Source organism: Dipteris shenzhenensis, chromosome 25 (assembly GCF_047967505.1).
Source record: "Dipteris shenzhenensis isolate YYH24624 ecotype China chromosome 25, Dip_SZ_1.0, whole genome shotgun sequence".
Lineage (NCBI taxonomy): Eukaryota > Viridiplantae > Streptophyta > Polypodiopsida > Gleicheniales > Dipteridaceae > Dipteris > Dipteris shenzhenensis.
Window position 1 is genome coordinate 49,002,404 of NC_141620.1, and position 14,963 is coordinate 49,017,366.

At 44.4% G+C, this 14,963-nt stretch overlaps 1 protein-coding gene across 5 annotated transcripts in view; it reads right to left on the reverse strand.

Moving 5' to 3' along the window:
* The window catches only part of LOC147885999 (polygalacturonate 4-alpha-galacturonosyltransferase-like), a 33,425-nt gene extending 22,675 nt beyond the window's left edge, over positions 1-10,750 (reverse strand). Inside the window, exons 1-7 of one of the 5 annotated variants that reach the window (XM_087396489.1) lie at positions 9,351-10,750; positions 9,161-9,195; positions 8,980-9,039; positions 8,444-8,572; positions 8,180-8,351; positions 7,988-8,073; positions 7,335-7,621 (exon numbers count right to left, since the gene is read on the reverse strand). In XM_087396489.1, coding sequence (XP_087252615.1) covers positions 7,335-7,621; positions 7,988-8,073; positions 8,180-8,351; positions 8,444-8,572; positions 8,980-9,039; positions 9,161-9,195; positions 9,351-9,504 — 923 coding nt within the window. In that variant the 5' untranslated portion in view covers positions 9,505-10,750. Of the gene's footprint in view, positions 1-7,334; positions 7,673-7,987; positions 8,077-8,179; positions 8,352-8,443; positions 8,573-8,979; positions 9,040-9,160; positions 9,196-9,350 lie in introns of all 5 variants that reach the window. The other 4 variants (XM_087396487.1, XM_087396485.1, XM_087396486.1 and 1 more) reach the window with 4 other exon arrangements.
* Between the last annotated feature and the right edge of the window lie 4,213 nt (positions 10,751-14,963).

The following is a 14,963-nucleotide window of genomic DNA, read 5'->3' on the forward strand; positions in this document are numbered from 1 at the left end:
TATTCCCCTATTGTGTATGTGAGAAAGCCGCAAGTGAGACTCCTTCCCTCTCTCCCACTATCTTCACATGGTATTAGAGCTTGGTTCGTGGTAAGGAGCTCAAGAAAGCAAACCAAGTTCGCGGTGTCCTGGTAAGAGGACCAGTGTTGCTTTTCTTTTTCGAGTTTGGGAGCAAATCTCTGCAGGTAGCACAGCTAGAAGTGCAAGAGTGCACTGTCTCAGATTGAGACACCCTTCGCGGTGTGACGAGAGGACAGTATATGCTGCGGGTGAGGGCAAAGTCCTCGGTGACTTTATTTTTCTGATTCGAGACTATTTCAGGGCCCGTTTTGAAGGCAGAAGTTCTTCGCAGGCACTCCGAAAAAGGTCCGGTTTTTGCTGTGCGACCACTGCTCTGCAGGTCGGTGAAAAGTTACCGCAGAAATTGCATCGTATGCCTGTGCGCAGAGATATTGGGAGTTGCAGAATCATCCTTGTTGCCTGTTGATGCAAAATCGTCACTAGCAAGTGACTGTGTGGTCAAATACCACTTTCATCAGTTTTGCAGATCTGCTCGTGTGAGGTAAAAGCTGTGTTTTTTGCAGTGACAATATTTTGCAGTGTTCTGCAATGGCATCTGATTCTCTTTTACAGATTGTCACTGAAAAGCTTGACAAGAACAACTTCCAAACATGGAAGTTTATAATGACGAATTTCCTTATGGAAAAAGGCTATTGGGAGTTCATTACAAGAAATGAAGAAGAACCAGTTCTTCCTAATGTTCCCAATCAACAGGAAATGCAGGCATTTAAAGGATGGCATGAGAGAGCCAGAAAAGTTATGTAATGGCTTTCTATCAGTATTTCGGATTCTATGATTGTGCATATTCAGGATGCAAGTACGCCAAAGAAGGCATGGGATACTTTCGCAAAAATGTACAGCACAAATACGCAAGCCAGGAAAATGCAGCTCAAGCAGGAGCTCAAGCAGGAGTTACACAATGTGCAGAGAGAAAATATGAGCATCAATGACTACCACATGAAGGTGAAGAAAATTGCAGATGCACTTGCTTCCATTGGGTCGCCAGTGGAAGATGATCTAGTTTCTGTGACCTTGAATGATCTAAGAAAGGATTATGCACAGTTCCGGACATCCATTGCCGTCTGTGAAAAATTTCCTGATTTTGAGGAGTTGTTTGCTCTTCTAATTTCTGAAGAGCAGAGAAATGGTGGTACATCTTCTTCAGGAGGAACTTCAAAAGAAACTGTCTTCTACTCAAATGCTGGAACAGGTAGAGGCAAAGGTAGAGGAGGCCGATCTGGAGGCCGTGGTAGAAATCCGAATATGTAGCAAACCCAAGAAAACCAGTCCTTTGGAGGAGGACGTGGTAACTCTAGAGGCAGGGGGAGCCAAAGAGGTCGTGGTGGATGGCAGAGAGACCAAAATGCAAACAGCAATGTTGAATGCTACTATTGTGGTAAAATGGGTCATATGGCTAAAGACTGCTACAAAAAGCAGAATGACATTATGAATGGAAAATTGCAGCAAGGCAATTATGCATCTTCTAGTAGACACGGTGATGACAGAAATGAGCATCTATTTATGGTGCAACACATGACCAATTCTGTGACAAGTGCAGAAGAAAGAAATGATGTGTGGTATGTTGACTCAGGTGCGTCAAACCACATGACATGTCATGCAAAATGGATGCAGGATGCAAGAAAAATGGAAACACCAGGATTTGTGGAGACTGGCGATGATACTGCACATCCTATTGTGCAGATTGGTAAGATTCCTTTGTCTATGCAGGATGGGAAAAAGAAATATCTGTTTGATGTATTTCATGTACTGAACATTACCAAGAACCTAGTTTCTGTTGGTCAAATGGTTGAGCAGGGCTTGCAAGTCAGATTTAATCCTCATGGATGCTTTGTTGAGGATATGAAAAATAACGGTCGCTTGATAGCAAAAGGAAAGAAGAAGGGCAGGATGTTTACGTTGGATGCGGACATGCCTGAATTGAGTGCAGCAATGTTTGCACATGGAACCGGTGTAGTTGCAGATATTGATATCTGGCATAAACGCATTGGTCATGTTAATGTACAGCGACTTAAATCAATGCAGGCCCAAAATATTATTACAGGATTGCCTAAATTCAAGGTTGCAGAAATGCATAAGGTATGTGAAGCCTGTCAATTTGAAAAACAGGCAAGGAAACCATTTCCTAGGCATGTTCAAGAGAGTAAGAAGCCATTGGAATTAATCCACTCTGATGTGTGGACTACTAAAGCTGCATCTATTGGAAGCTGTCATTATTTTATCACTTTATTGATGACTACAGCAGAAAAGTTTGGATGTATTTTATGAAAAAGAAAAGTGAAGTGTTTGGGCACTTTAAAGCTTTTAAAGCTATGGTTGAAAAAGAAACAGGCTTGTAAATAAAATGCCTAAGGTCAGATGGAGGGGGAGAGTACCTCTCAAATGAGTTTGCAAGGTTCCTGCAAGAGCATGGCATAAAGCAGCAATATTCATACCCCACGGCAAAATGGACTTGCAGAAAGAAAAAACAGACATATTGGAGAGATATCTCGGGCCATGCTAAATGAAAAAGACCTTCTAGATTATTATTGGGCTGAAGCAGTTGCTACAACAGTTTACATAATGAAGAGATATCGAGCTCCACTCGTGATATCCCAGGGTGACCATTCTGCATTTATGTCACTGACTTGTTAGCTGCAGATGCGGTTGGTATACCGTCCATGAATAATAGCTGGATGACAGCTATCCTTATCTACTCTAGTTCGTGGCTCACTTAGTATGCCACCTTAGTTAGCTGAGTTTGGTTTGAGACCCACATATAGGGTTCTTCTATTTCTTTGTACTAGAGTTCTTTTGGCTTTCACAACTAAGAAGAGAAAAACTGTTTTCAGCCTCTACCTTTGTGTGTATTCCCCCATTGTGTATGTGAGAAAGCCGCAAGTGAGAATCCTTCCCTCTCTCCCACTATCTTCACATCAGGATGGTGTGCGAAAGCGGAACCAGACTTGGTAGTAGGAGCCACTGGATGAAAAGCCAAGAAAAGATTTTGACACCGAAATGTTCCAGAGGACTATGACCAGGGAGTTATTGGAGCATCATCATCAACGCTTTGGCATTGGGCCGAGATGTGTCGGTGAGAGGGGGTGTTGGAAAGGTCACCTCCCCATCTGTAAGCCACCATATGAGGAGAGCATAGGGGAGGTAGACCAGGGGATACTGGGGCTGCCACATGGGCAGCACACAGAAAGGGCAGAGGCTGCCACATGGGCAGCACACAGTCTGCCATGTGGGCAGCTGTCAAAGCAGGAATCCATGGGCCTGCAAAAGAGGCGCACACGTGGCGGCATAGGCAGGCTGAAGGTGCCTTCGTGGCAGGCTGTCTGGCAGAGGAGATGGCACAGAAGGGCGGGGCAGACCAGCAGATTGGGTCGGCCACATGGAGGCCAGGTGGAGCAGCAAATGGGGCTGCTAGTGGGCAGTGGCATGCCTTCTATAGGGCTGGGCCCTTGCCTAAATTGGAGGGCCAAAGGCCCTAGAAGTGTGGGCCAAAGGGCCCCAGTTTTAGAGCCCTTAAAGGGCTGGACATACTGGTTGGCCAGTATGAAGCTGACTGGTCGGTTTTTATGACAGGCCCCTAGGCCTATAAAAGGAGGGCCTCCAGCCCTCATAAATTATCATCTGGAGCAGCAGAGCCTCAGCAGACTAGCCTCAGCAGACTGGAGCAGCAGATCAGCACCTATAGGGCCTACATCCAGGAGGTGTATAGGAGGCTGACGAGCTGCAGACAAGCTGAGTTAGGGCTGCACACCTAGGCTGACATTCAGGGCAGCAAGGTGTAGAGATCAAGGCACGGTGACCAAGTCTACAGAAGCTCGACAAGGAGCACGCGGACTCGAGTCTAGAGATAGCCGGCAGATAGGAGAAGTACCTTGTGTTAAGATCAGAGGACCACACCATTGGTGGGACTGTGGATCTATCTCTTTTGTATTGTGTCCATAGCTTTGGTTGGAAATATATTATTTTGGGTCTTCTATATCTGGCTGGTTCATTGTCTATTGATGAGTCTGCACATCTATGTGATGCACATTAAGTAAAGAAGTTTGTGATTCCACACCCCACACACACACTGTGTGAGCTCTTGGGCATTACTATCAGTCTTCCGCTGTGCGTACCCTCTGTTGGGTCATTTCTAACAATAGGCCATAGTGTATTGTACACCGTATGAAGCAACTTTGGCAGGAGGTTTCTTCACTTCTCACCAGGCTTATCTCAATGTCTCTCAAAGCCAATAAAACTACAAAATCCATGGCAGAGATCACGAAGTTAGTTAAAGACCGCCTTGCTAAAGCGCAAGCAGCGTACACATGCCAAGCCAACAAGTCCAGATCAAGATGTCAACTATAAAGAGGGTGATTTGGTTTATCTAAGGATTATTAAGCAAAGGTGGGCAAGTGATGCTTCCAAGCTCTCCTTCATAAGTTTTGGACCCTTCCCCATCATTAAGCAGATCGACGACGTCTCCATGAAGTTGCGACTGCAAACAATTGGACAATACACAATGTTTTTCACATCTTGTGGTTGGAACTTTATATCGGCCCAACACTCAGTGATATTACAGATGAGCAGCAACCCAAAGTGATCGATGATGCAGAGTTATAAAGTCAGAGAAGATTCTCCTCCACAAATGGAACTTGGAAGCATGGGTCAGGGCGAATCCTACACGAAGTTCCGAGATCGAGGGACCCATGAAGCGGTTTAGAGTTCCCATAGATATTGGTAGACTACTTGGAGACCATGCATTTACCACTAAGTTAAGAAGAAGGAATGACACATGCACCCCTGCACTTGGATTATGACTATGAAAACTGGCTACATCAACAAGTGCTACTAGATCCTTATTCTAGGTGATTTTGTCGTATGCCGTGATCCCATTGTGATCCCAAGTCCAGAGACAGTCAGGGCCCAAGCACGACTACGTAGGTCACTCTCTCAAGCCTTAGATCAGTCCTTGTTCATAGGTATCCACTGGAGAACTCAATAGGTTATTGTTTTCCTCTTAGGATTTAGCTAGGTCTAGGTCTCAGCCTAGGATAGGAGCCCAGAAGGGCCCTGAAGGGATGGACCAAGAGAAGAGGACAGGAGCAGCCAAGATGGGAACCCCAAAGGGCCCCCTGACGCAGCTCCACATCAACAGAAAAGGGCTGGGAGAAGGCACCTTTTATCGGCTGCCTTCTGCCCCTCCCTAGGCAGCCTGGAGGGCTAGTTTTGAGGGCCAACCAGCTGACTGGCTAGTCTGCTATTTTAGGCTGGTTGGGCCAGCCAACCAAGCCCCTCCGGCCCCTTATTTAAATGGGAGCTTGCAGCCTCATTCCTCACTCGGCTCCTCCACAGTTCAGCCTCCTCCAGCCCCAGAGCAGCCTCTAGCCCCTCCAAAATTCCTAAGGATAGCAGCATGCTTAGAAGTCGCTTGGGTGATTCCAAGAGGCTGTCTACGCAGCAGCACAACCCGGGCTCGGAGTAGAGGTTTGGGATTCTGTTTCAGCAGCTCAGCTTTCGTTTTCCAGTTTTCAGCTCTTTCTTAGCTCTTTTTAGCTCCACATCTCTCAGCTTTCACACAGTTTTCTCAAGCTCCATATCTCTCAGATTCTGTCCTCCCTTCACCTCTCTCACTCACACAACCTTGGTCAAAATTGGGTTGTTTCTCAAGCATTCGTGAGTCAGCTCTCAGTGTCGAAGGGTCATCCTCAGAGTTGCATTCCATGCTCTCTTAAGGAGTGTAGTTAGCCTTTTTACTCTTGTGGTGAGCAGACTTTCCTTCTAAATTAAAACCTTTGGGAAAAAGGTATGCACGTTCTCATCCAAAAAGCTTCTAGAGGCCTAGCTGCCTAGAAAAATTTATTTTAGTTAGCCAAATTCTCCTTCAATATGCTCCATAGGAAAACAACAAAAGGATTAAAAACCAGATTTTGTCATTGCTGCATATGAAGGTTTCAAATCTCCAATCAAAGAATCTTTTTTATGAGCTTTCCTAGCTTCCCTACTACCTAACATGCTCTTGAAAACTCATGAAAGTAGTACGATATGTCTGACCTACATAAAGACTATGACTGTTGTAGATTATAATATTCTAGTTCATTGCTTTGTCTTTCATGTCCTTTATCACTTGAACCAAATGATTGTTGCAAATTCTCTATTTGCTTCATTAGAAATGTACCAAGATCCTACACGAGAAGAAAACAATAAGTACCACCCATAATAAAATAAAAACTAACACTACTTGATGGCATCCAATGTGTACAAGACTCAAGTTCTACTTGAAAGCTGTTTTGGTGAAACAACTTTTAGACTTTCTCCTCTTAACGGATGTAAGTAGGGGTTTTTGGGGATTGGATGCTCATTTAGTAAGTAGGGGATATTTTGGGATTGGAATTTAGTGGCTCCACTGCAGGTCTTTGTATCTGATCTTTTCGGTCTCTCATAGATCTTTTGGTCCCTTGGAGACTACTCTCTCTCTCTCTCTCTCTCGTGCATCCACAGAGAGAGAGAGAGAGAGATTGAGTGTGTGCAGGCACGCGCACACATAGTACGCGTGCTCGCGCACACAGAATATTAATGGCTGAGACCTCATCTGTAGGTATAAATATCCTGAGCAGATATGGTACCTTGGAAGAACAGTGTGCCCCTAGTAAAGACTACGAAAACACTCCTGGGTTTAGCCCCACCAGACTTCCAGTTGCTTTTTCAAATGACGCACCAGCTTCCTGAGAAATGCAGGCAGAAATCGACACTCCTGTACTCTCTGGGAACATGGAAATGCCAGGGGATGGAACCACGATGCAAGTAACCTGGCTTTACCTGAGAGGAAAAGTCCTCCTTGCATCATGGGGTGGGAGAGATGACTTGGCAGTTTATCCACAAGAAAAAGGAACACCAAAGTTAAAAATACAAGAGATATGCTTAAGCTCTCATCAGTACCAAAGTATCAACGGACATGGTACAAACCTATGTTACTCTACGTACAAACCCATACTAGAGTACATGATATAGTTCCAAGAATAGAATATGAACTGCATCCTAGCAGACAAGCATGCATTTGACATGATCCAAAAACCAATTTGAATCTTTCAAAATTGTCACCTGTGCGTAGCATCTTCCTCAAAGCATAAACTGTTATCTTCAGGAAATGTTCGTAGTTTTAATCTGATAAAATTTTCCTTCTTGCAACCGAAGAAGTAACAGAAAATGCCAACCCTTAAAAGGCCCTCTCGTTCTTTTATCCCAATGGAGTGCTAAAGGATACAAACAGCAAAGCTTACCTGCGTGGCAGATCTGAGTCAACGTTAGCTTCTCCAAGCGTCCGCTGACTCTCTTTTATACGCAATCTCAAGTCTCGCAAAATGTGAGGGTGGTTGTGCGATTGAGCAATACTAGTGTATACTCTTGCCATGATTAGCTGATCCCGCATTAACCTCACCAACGAATCGGAGCTTTCATCATTTTCTCGTCTCCAAATACTGTACTTGTTCAGGACACTACCACTGTCGTCAACCTCCTTTGCTCGTTCAATGGCCTGCTTCTCTAGCTTGGCAGCTGCTGCTTCATCCTGTTGAGTGAGCTCTCTCAGTCTCTTCACTTTCCTCTCTATTCTCATCTGCTGCATGAAAGCATCAAAGATGAGGGACTGCTAACCCTCAATACCTGAGAGCAGAAAATCAATTGACTCCCAAAAATCGGGTTGCAAAGTAGTTGCTGGCTGGTACTTGAATAAGTTGCGTACTTATTCCACATTCTTAACAAGGTAAGAACTAAGAGCACTACTGCAGACGTGAACGGTTCCGGATTTCACAATGTTCCACCCCCAAAGAAGTGAAAAGATGGAGATACGAAATACGAACGCATTTTTTATATATATCGCCCAACCCCTTACATGATTCAACTAGTTCTCCAAAACTGAGGAATTGGAACATACACGTCTTTCATTTTGAGCAGGGGTCAGCTTATCAGTTTGCGTATGTCCTGGATCTTCCTGCGACCCTCCTGGATCTTGCATTGACCCTGCTGCAAGCAGCAATGCAATGTTAGACATGACTTTACTTACTCTTTTATATACCTTTACTTTAGTTTTTTTCCGTGAACATGAAAATAAAATCCCCAAATCCACCTGTTATCGCATTTGAGCTTTCCTCGTCTTCAGCCTCTTCGATGCTGTTGAAAGCTTCACTGTCCTCAATCAGTAAAGCTGTTTTTTCTTCGTCATGGTCCTTCTCATCCATCTTTGCGTTAAGTTGTACTTCAGCATGAGTCATTTCCTCCGCTTTGGCTGAATTATTCGCCTTTTTGCAATAGTGGGGAACAAATCACGGCTTTCACAAATTCAAGACACGTGTGCAAAATACAGGGAGCAATTGCAAAAATTGCGACCTACCTGCATAGAATTGAAGCCCGCATCCAGTGGATTTTCAATGACCCAGGAGGATGACAGATCTTTCCTGCTGACCGCATTCAGGCTCAGAGGTCCAGAATCATCTGTGTTGGATAGAATGACATCAATCACCTGGTCAAACCAAAGAGAATGAAATTTAGACTCAGGCAAGAGAAGTGGGAGGGTCCAATCCACAGCGATCGATCTTTCTCATTAAGTTATCAAGATAAGGACATGGAGCGGAAAAAAACTTCCGGATTTAGAAAAGCTACGTTGTTGACACAATAACAAAGAAAATGCGGAAGTAGTCTCAGGAGTAAAGAAATTCAGCTCAACACAGGTGTCAACAAATTTTAATTTGTCGTTTCACTTTAGCTGTAACGAACTCTGTGATTTCTTGCTGGGCGATTCACGATTGAAAGCCATGGAAAATTTGCGGACAATTTAGTTTCAGTTTGCCTGCGATCAAGCGTTTTTTTAAGCAAGCTTTTTCTGATTCCGAACTCTCCAATACGAACTTTTGAATATAAAAAGCCTACCTCCTTTGGAAACATGTTCTCTATTTGTTCAACTGCACTGAGCTTCCTAAGCTCCTGGACCTGCGTCAGCGAGATACTCAGCGATTTCTGGTCTAAAGCTTTCCACATCCACAAGAGACGCTACGTTGGCTCGCCTAATGAGAACAAATTACGGTAAAGCTGAAATCCGAAGAGTTCGTACCGCGTGTGCCGATCCATCCGGAAAATCTTTTCGCCCTGTAAAACAAGGACACGAGTCAAAAGCAAGGGTCAGCGAGCCGGGAAAAAGAAACTTCGTTCATGAGAACAACGTCCCACGGCTCCCTGTCAATGGATTATGCGGAACGATCTAAGGAGCTTCAAAGTTGATGGGAGAGAAGTGGCGGCATTACCGAAACTAGACCTGACATTTCCACCGTATGGTGCATAGAAGACCAACGGCGTCAAGACCGAGACAAAGAGCAAACTCAATACGGGGAGGCGATACTTGCTAGCAACTCTGGGACGCGGCATGGGCACATTGCCGGATACCTTTCGCAACGGCATGTTGGAGGGTGTCGAGATGGTTCGAAACGATGTGCAATACTACACCATGATCGTCGGGACGGGTTGATTTGAAGCAAGGATCAACTTCGTATGGCAGGAGCCGAAAGCGATCTCAAGAAGCTCGGACGCTGCTGGAATGGTGAGCAAGGCATGCAGAAAACGGTAGAAGAAGCGCCTGGAGCAGGCTTGTTGAGCTCTGCAAGCGCAGGGGGCTCACGTGCAGGGGGAGGAAGTGAGGGAAAATGAGCGAGCGCGCAATCCGATAACGGGGTTGCTGTGAAAGGCGATCAGATGGAGAAGATGCATACTTCGAGATTGGAAAACAGCTCACGGGCAGAAGCAGGAACCGCAGGCAGGTACTCCGCAGCTGGTTGGCTTCCTTCTTGCCCCTGCAGCGATGGAGAAGGCGATGTCCGTTGAGAGTACTGTCGATTGAGATGTTAGGGAACAGTTGGAAAGGTCGGTCCAGACTGCAATGGCGTATTCCTGCAGCTCACGGGTGAAGAAACCTCCATCTTTTCGGCTATGGCGAGAACGGCTTCATCTGCTGCTCCTCCTGCTGCATTGTCGTTCGCTTCAAGTGCCCCGAATCCCTTTCCACGACAATGCTGGCATACCTGCTACAGTGAGTGCTACGCTTCTCTCAATGTCTGTTCTCCTCTGCCACAATCTCTCCCCCTTCCTGCTCCTCTTCGTTGCGATTTCGCTGTTGCTACTGCTATCGCAGCCACCGAAGCTGGAGCCTCTCCAGCAACGTCTTCATTTCGCTGTCCTGGATCATCCCGACCTCCCACGGCTCCACATCGCAGCGCGTCCTCGGCTTCTTTTGCTTGCTCGTACGGCTATCAAGGCGTGGCGAGGCTCGATCTCAAAGGAGCTGCAGACACTGCGGGAGCTGGTTGTGCAATTGCTACAACTAAAGGAAGGACGGGGAGAGGCGCAGAGGGGGGGAGGAGCGTGGCTAGGGGAGAGGCGACAGGGAAGGGAAAGGCAAGGGTGGAGAAGGGGAACCGTCATAGCGAAAAGCTTCGAGGCGTGAACAGAAAACCGCCATAGCCAAAAGTTTCAAAGCTTCAAAACAACAAAGTACGCAGGAAACCGTAGCCAAAAGCTTCAAAGCGTCAAAAGAACAAGCTTCAAAGGCAAGGGAGTCGGGTAGCCAAAAGCTTGAAAGCTTCAGCAGACGACCGCTATAGCCAAAAAAGCTTCATCAGAAGAAGACCGCCATAGCCAAAAAGCTTCAAAAGCTTCAACACAACAAACAGAAGAAGAAGAAGAAGATGATGACTGAGTAATAAGCAAGCAAAGCACCAAGAAACCTTACTCGCCAGTTGGCACCTTTTCTACAGGGCCGTCCCCTCACGTGTCTCCTACGTGTATAAGCAGAAACCTTTCTCACCAGCTGGCACCTTTTCTACAGGGCCGTCCCCTGACGTGTCTCCTACGCGTATAAACAGGCCCAGCACCCAGAAACCTTTCTCGCCAGCTGGCACCTTTTCTACAGGGCCGTCCCTTCACGTGTTTCATACGTGTCCACTTTCTCATGCAATCCTCCCTGTACGCCCCTTCATTTTTTGACTTTATGTCTTATTTTCCCCGACACCCTCCCAATCACCGCCAGGTGTCGGTGGCTATTTCCAGAGTCTCCTTTCGGTGGGACCCGCTCTTTGCTCTGAAGACCGGCAGTCGCCGGTAGCTGGCAACCCGCTAACGCCGGTGCGAGGATCGCGGCCATGCAAAAATGCTTTCACTCCAAGTCGCCCGCCAAATGTTTTGGTGAGCTTGGCGCTAAATTTGGTTGCCCCCCCTAAATGAGTGTTTTTATTAGGCTGCTAAATTGGAGGAGCAAAGCTGTAATAGCATACACCTCATTGACGCTTGATGACCACAACCTTCAAAGCCCTCTAGGCTCTATCTTCATGCTTCATTATTAGCCCATCTCTCCATATTACATAGCCTCTTACGGTTCTTAAAGACTAGCTCCTCGCCTCCCACATGTGCCTAAAGACTCGCGCCGCATGGGCAATGAGCACCACCCATGGATCATAGACATGCAAGATTGGTTGCCCTCGTCCAACGCCAACCCCACTCTGGGCAAGCATGGGCAACTCTAGTCTGTACAATCAAATTTGCCATTTCAAGCTCCTCCATCCCTGGCTAAAGGGTGGCTATGTTACATGGGAATGTCCCACTCTCTCAATAAACCCAAAAATAAGAAGAGGTTCCCCAATACCTAGGCTGGTTTAGGATGGGAATACCAACGGGTTTGTAGTTCCCACTATTAGAATAGGAATAGAGTAGGATAGGTCACACATTTCCTCTCTAAATCTATGCCCTACCTCTCTAACTCTATGCCCTAGACCCAAAGGAATACTGTGGGTTTATGAAATATGGGGGAAAAAGTGAATAGCTATATCTATTCTCCATGGTACATTAGCACATGTCCTACATGTTCTTCAATTGGAAATGAGCTTCTATTACTGGAATCTACTTGGATCAATTCCCATCATAAATCTCCTCGAGGGCTAAGACCCTAAGTAGTAATAAATGGCTAGCCTTTTTTATGGGTCTAACCAACCCCTCTAATACACTCGGCATTTTCCACACAGAAAATAATAATAAATAAATGGCTAGCCTTGGACCTTACCAAAAAAAAAGAGGTCAGTGCTAATGTAGTAGGCCTTGGAACTACTCAAGATCATTCCGTCAGTTACACTAGTAGAGTGCCCGCACAAATGCATAGGGCCTCAATGAACTTTTGGTTGGCTAATAGAATAGTGCCCACACAAATAAAAAGCGCCTCAAATGGCCTCACTTGAAAATGTTTCGAGTGAAGCCACCTTTTGAGAATTGAGGATTCAGGACAAAGATTCAAAACCATCTAGAAAAAAAAACTTGACAATTTGGCAATGCTGGGAGCTTTCAGTGAAGGCCCACAAACAATTATGCTCCCTTTATAACATTGGCTTAGTCTTTTCCTACTTGACAATTTGGCAATGGTTCGAGCTTTCACTTAATGCCCACAAACAATTATGCTTCCCTTAAACAACTTTGCAGCTCGGCAATGGTGGGAGCTTTCCACTTAAGGCCGGCAAACTATTATTCTCCCTTTATAGCATTGGCCTTACTGTATGTGTGGCAGAAGATGCACAATCAAGGTGCTTAGCCTTCCTTGGTGTCACAAGTCACCATAACAACTTAGGGGGGCCATACTTGTCCTAGAAGGAAGAAGGATTAAATTTACTTGAGGGCTTTTGGGATTGACTATTGCATTGGCCATACTTATTCTACAAGGAAGAATGATTGAATTCACTTGAGGGCTTTTGGGAGTGACTATTGCATTGGTTTAACATCATTTTAAGCAGTGAATATGCATTGCCTTTTTTTTGGGGGGAATATGCATTGCCTTAACATCATTTGTTCACACATGGTCATGGAGGGCTTTGACATTTCACAAGGCCTTAGAATGTCTAGCGAAGCTTGAAAAGGTCACAATTGGATATATTTTATTAAAAATCTTCTATACTACTCGATCATACCATCTTCATCTTTTGAAATTGCTTTGATGATATTTGGTTCACACAAGATAAATATGTGAAATTTATTCAAACATAGGGATATGTTGAAACCAATCAAAAGTTATCTTTGCTTTCCCAAGAACTAAGTTTTCAAAGTATAGGCAGATAAAGGTATAATATGAATGCAAAATATAAATTTGTGGTAAATTTGTCATTGTATAGTTGGATTACATATGCACATCAACTATAAATTTGTGGTAAATTTGTCATTGTATAGTTGGGATTCAAGTTTTCTTTGTGTGAGCGTATATTTTAATTTTGTAACAATATTGTGCAACTATGCAATTGAACATATAAATGTCTATGTCGAATATACCTTGATTGTTTATACCTAGCCGATACATTCATATGGAGGTTTTTCAATTGGAGATTCAAACTTTTTGTAATAAAATTATAAGGGATCTGGATATATAGTTATAGAAAAGAAACAAAGCTTCATAAAGGACTAGGATGAATACTCTATGTGAAATAAAGGACTAGGATGGAAAAAAAAAAGGTGGACTAGGATGAATACTCTATGTAAAATAAAGGTATTTAAATTAATCCTTCAAATGCGCCCTGTCTAAGGTATTTGAGTAGTGAACCCTCCAAGTGGAGTATATTTACGAATTTAAGAATCAAAATCATAAACCATCCACTAAGGAGACTTTTATGATGGGTAGACATCGTGTGGCCATATTTATTGCAGTAAGTGTAGTACATATGGACACGGTGTGTCTAAACTTATTGTACGTGTAGCATATTTTAACACATTCAAGGATATTGAAGATGGCATGAGATAGTCATGAATGTCTAGTCTTGAAAATGCCACAATGAAGGACTCTAGTATATGGGTTCAGGGTGGGGTGCCTTGGTCCAAAATGGGGACCAATTGGCAAAACGAGTAGCACCTAGCACGACACCTTATGGTTATCGACCAGCTTCTTAGGCCGAGTTCACATAACTTGGTGGCCATCCTCCAAAAATGTGAGTGAAGGGTTACCATTCTAATTGGCCCAGTAGGGGGACGGGGCTTGGATACTGATGCAAAAGGGCACATGAAGGCTTCCCACCACTCCCTGGTCAATCGTCCAACCGCTACATGATTGGGCATTCCATCTCCTCCAACTGCTCCATGAATCACTTGTTGGTGACATATATTAAGAACCTACTTTTTAAAACATGACTGTTGGGTGGTGCGACCATCACACCCGGCCGCCTCATTCTATTTCCTCCTCCATAGGTAGGCAGGTGGTTTGAACCCCCTTAGTCTTCTTGTCCCACTAGAAAGAACTCTTGTATTCACTTGAGGTTTTTGTGGGTGCCTTGTGACCAATTGGGACCCATCTCTTCAAAGCTAATGGCATGTAGTATAAACAAGTGCTTACTCTTGTTTTTTGTTTGGATGGTGATAGCATATAAAGGTAATGATAAATATTGACAACTAATTGGTGGGCCATGATTCTCAACAAAACTCAATAAACAAGGCAAATAAATTGATGGTCGATCGCTTTCCATCGACACCTAATGGTAGGCTTCACATTTGATATGACTCCACATAAATCTTAAAGTAAAAGTTAAGATTTCTATTGTTTGCTAGCAGTGGAAATGGACACACCTAGCATTATGCATGTTTCAAAGAATGAGCATGTGAAACGTTTTGTATCATTTTTCAAGCTACTCACATTTCCTATTGTTTCCTATTGGACCCATATCCTAGAATGCCCTACTCTACATTATAACACAAATTTGTGGTGTACATGGTGATATGAAAAAATTATTGTGATAGTGCACTCAAGCATGTTCACTAATATTTTATAGATGGAAAAAACAAGATCTTTCTATGCAAAGGCAAGAGAGATTACCCATGTAAGCTTCTTTGTGCTTGTGTGAGCAAATACT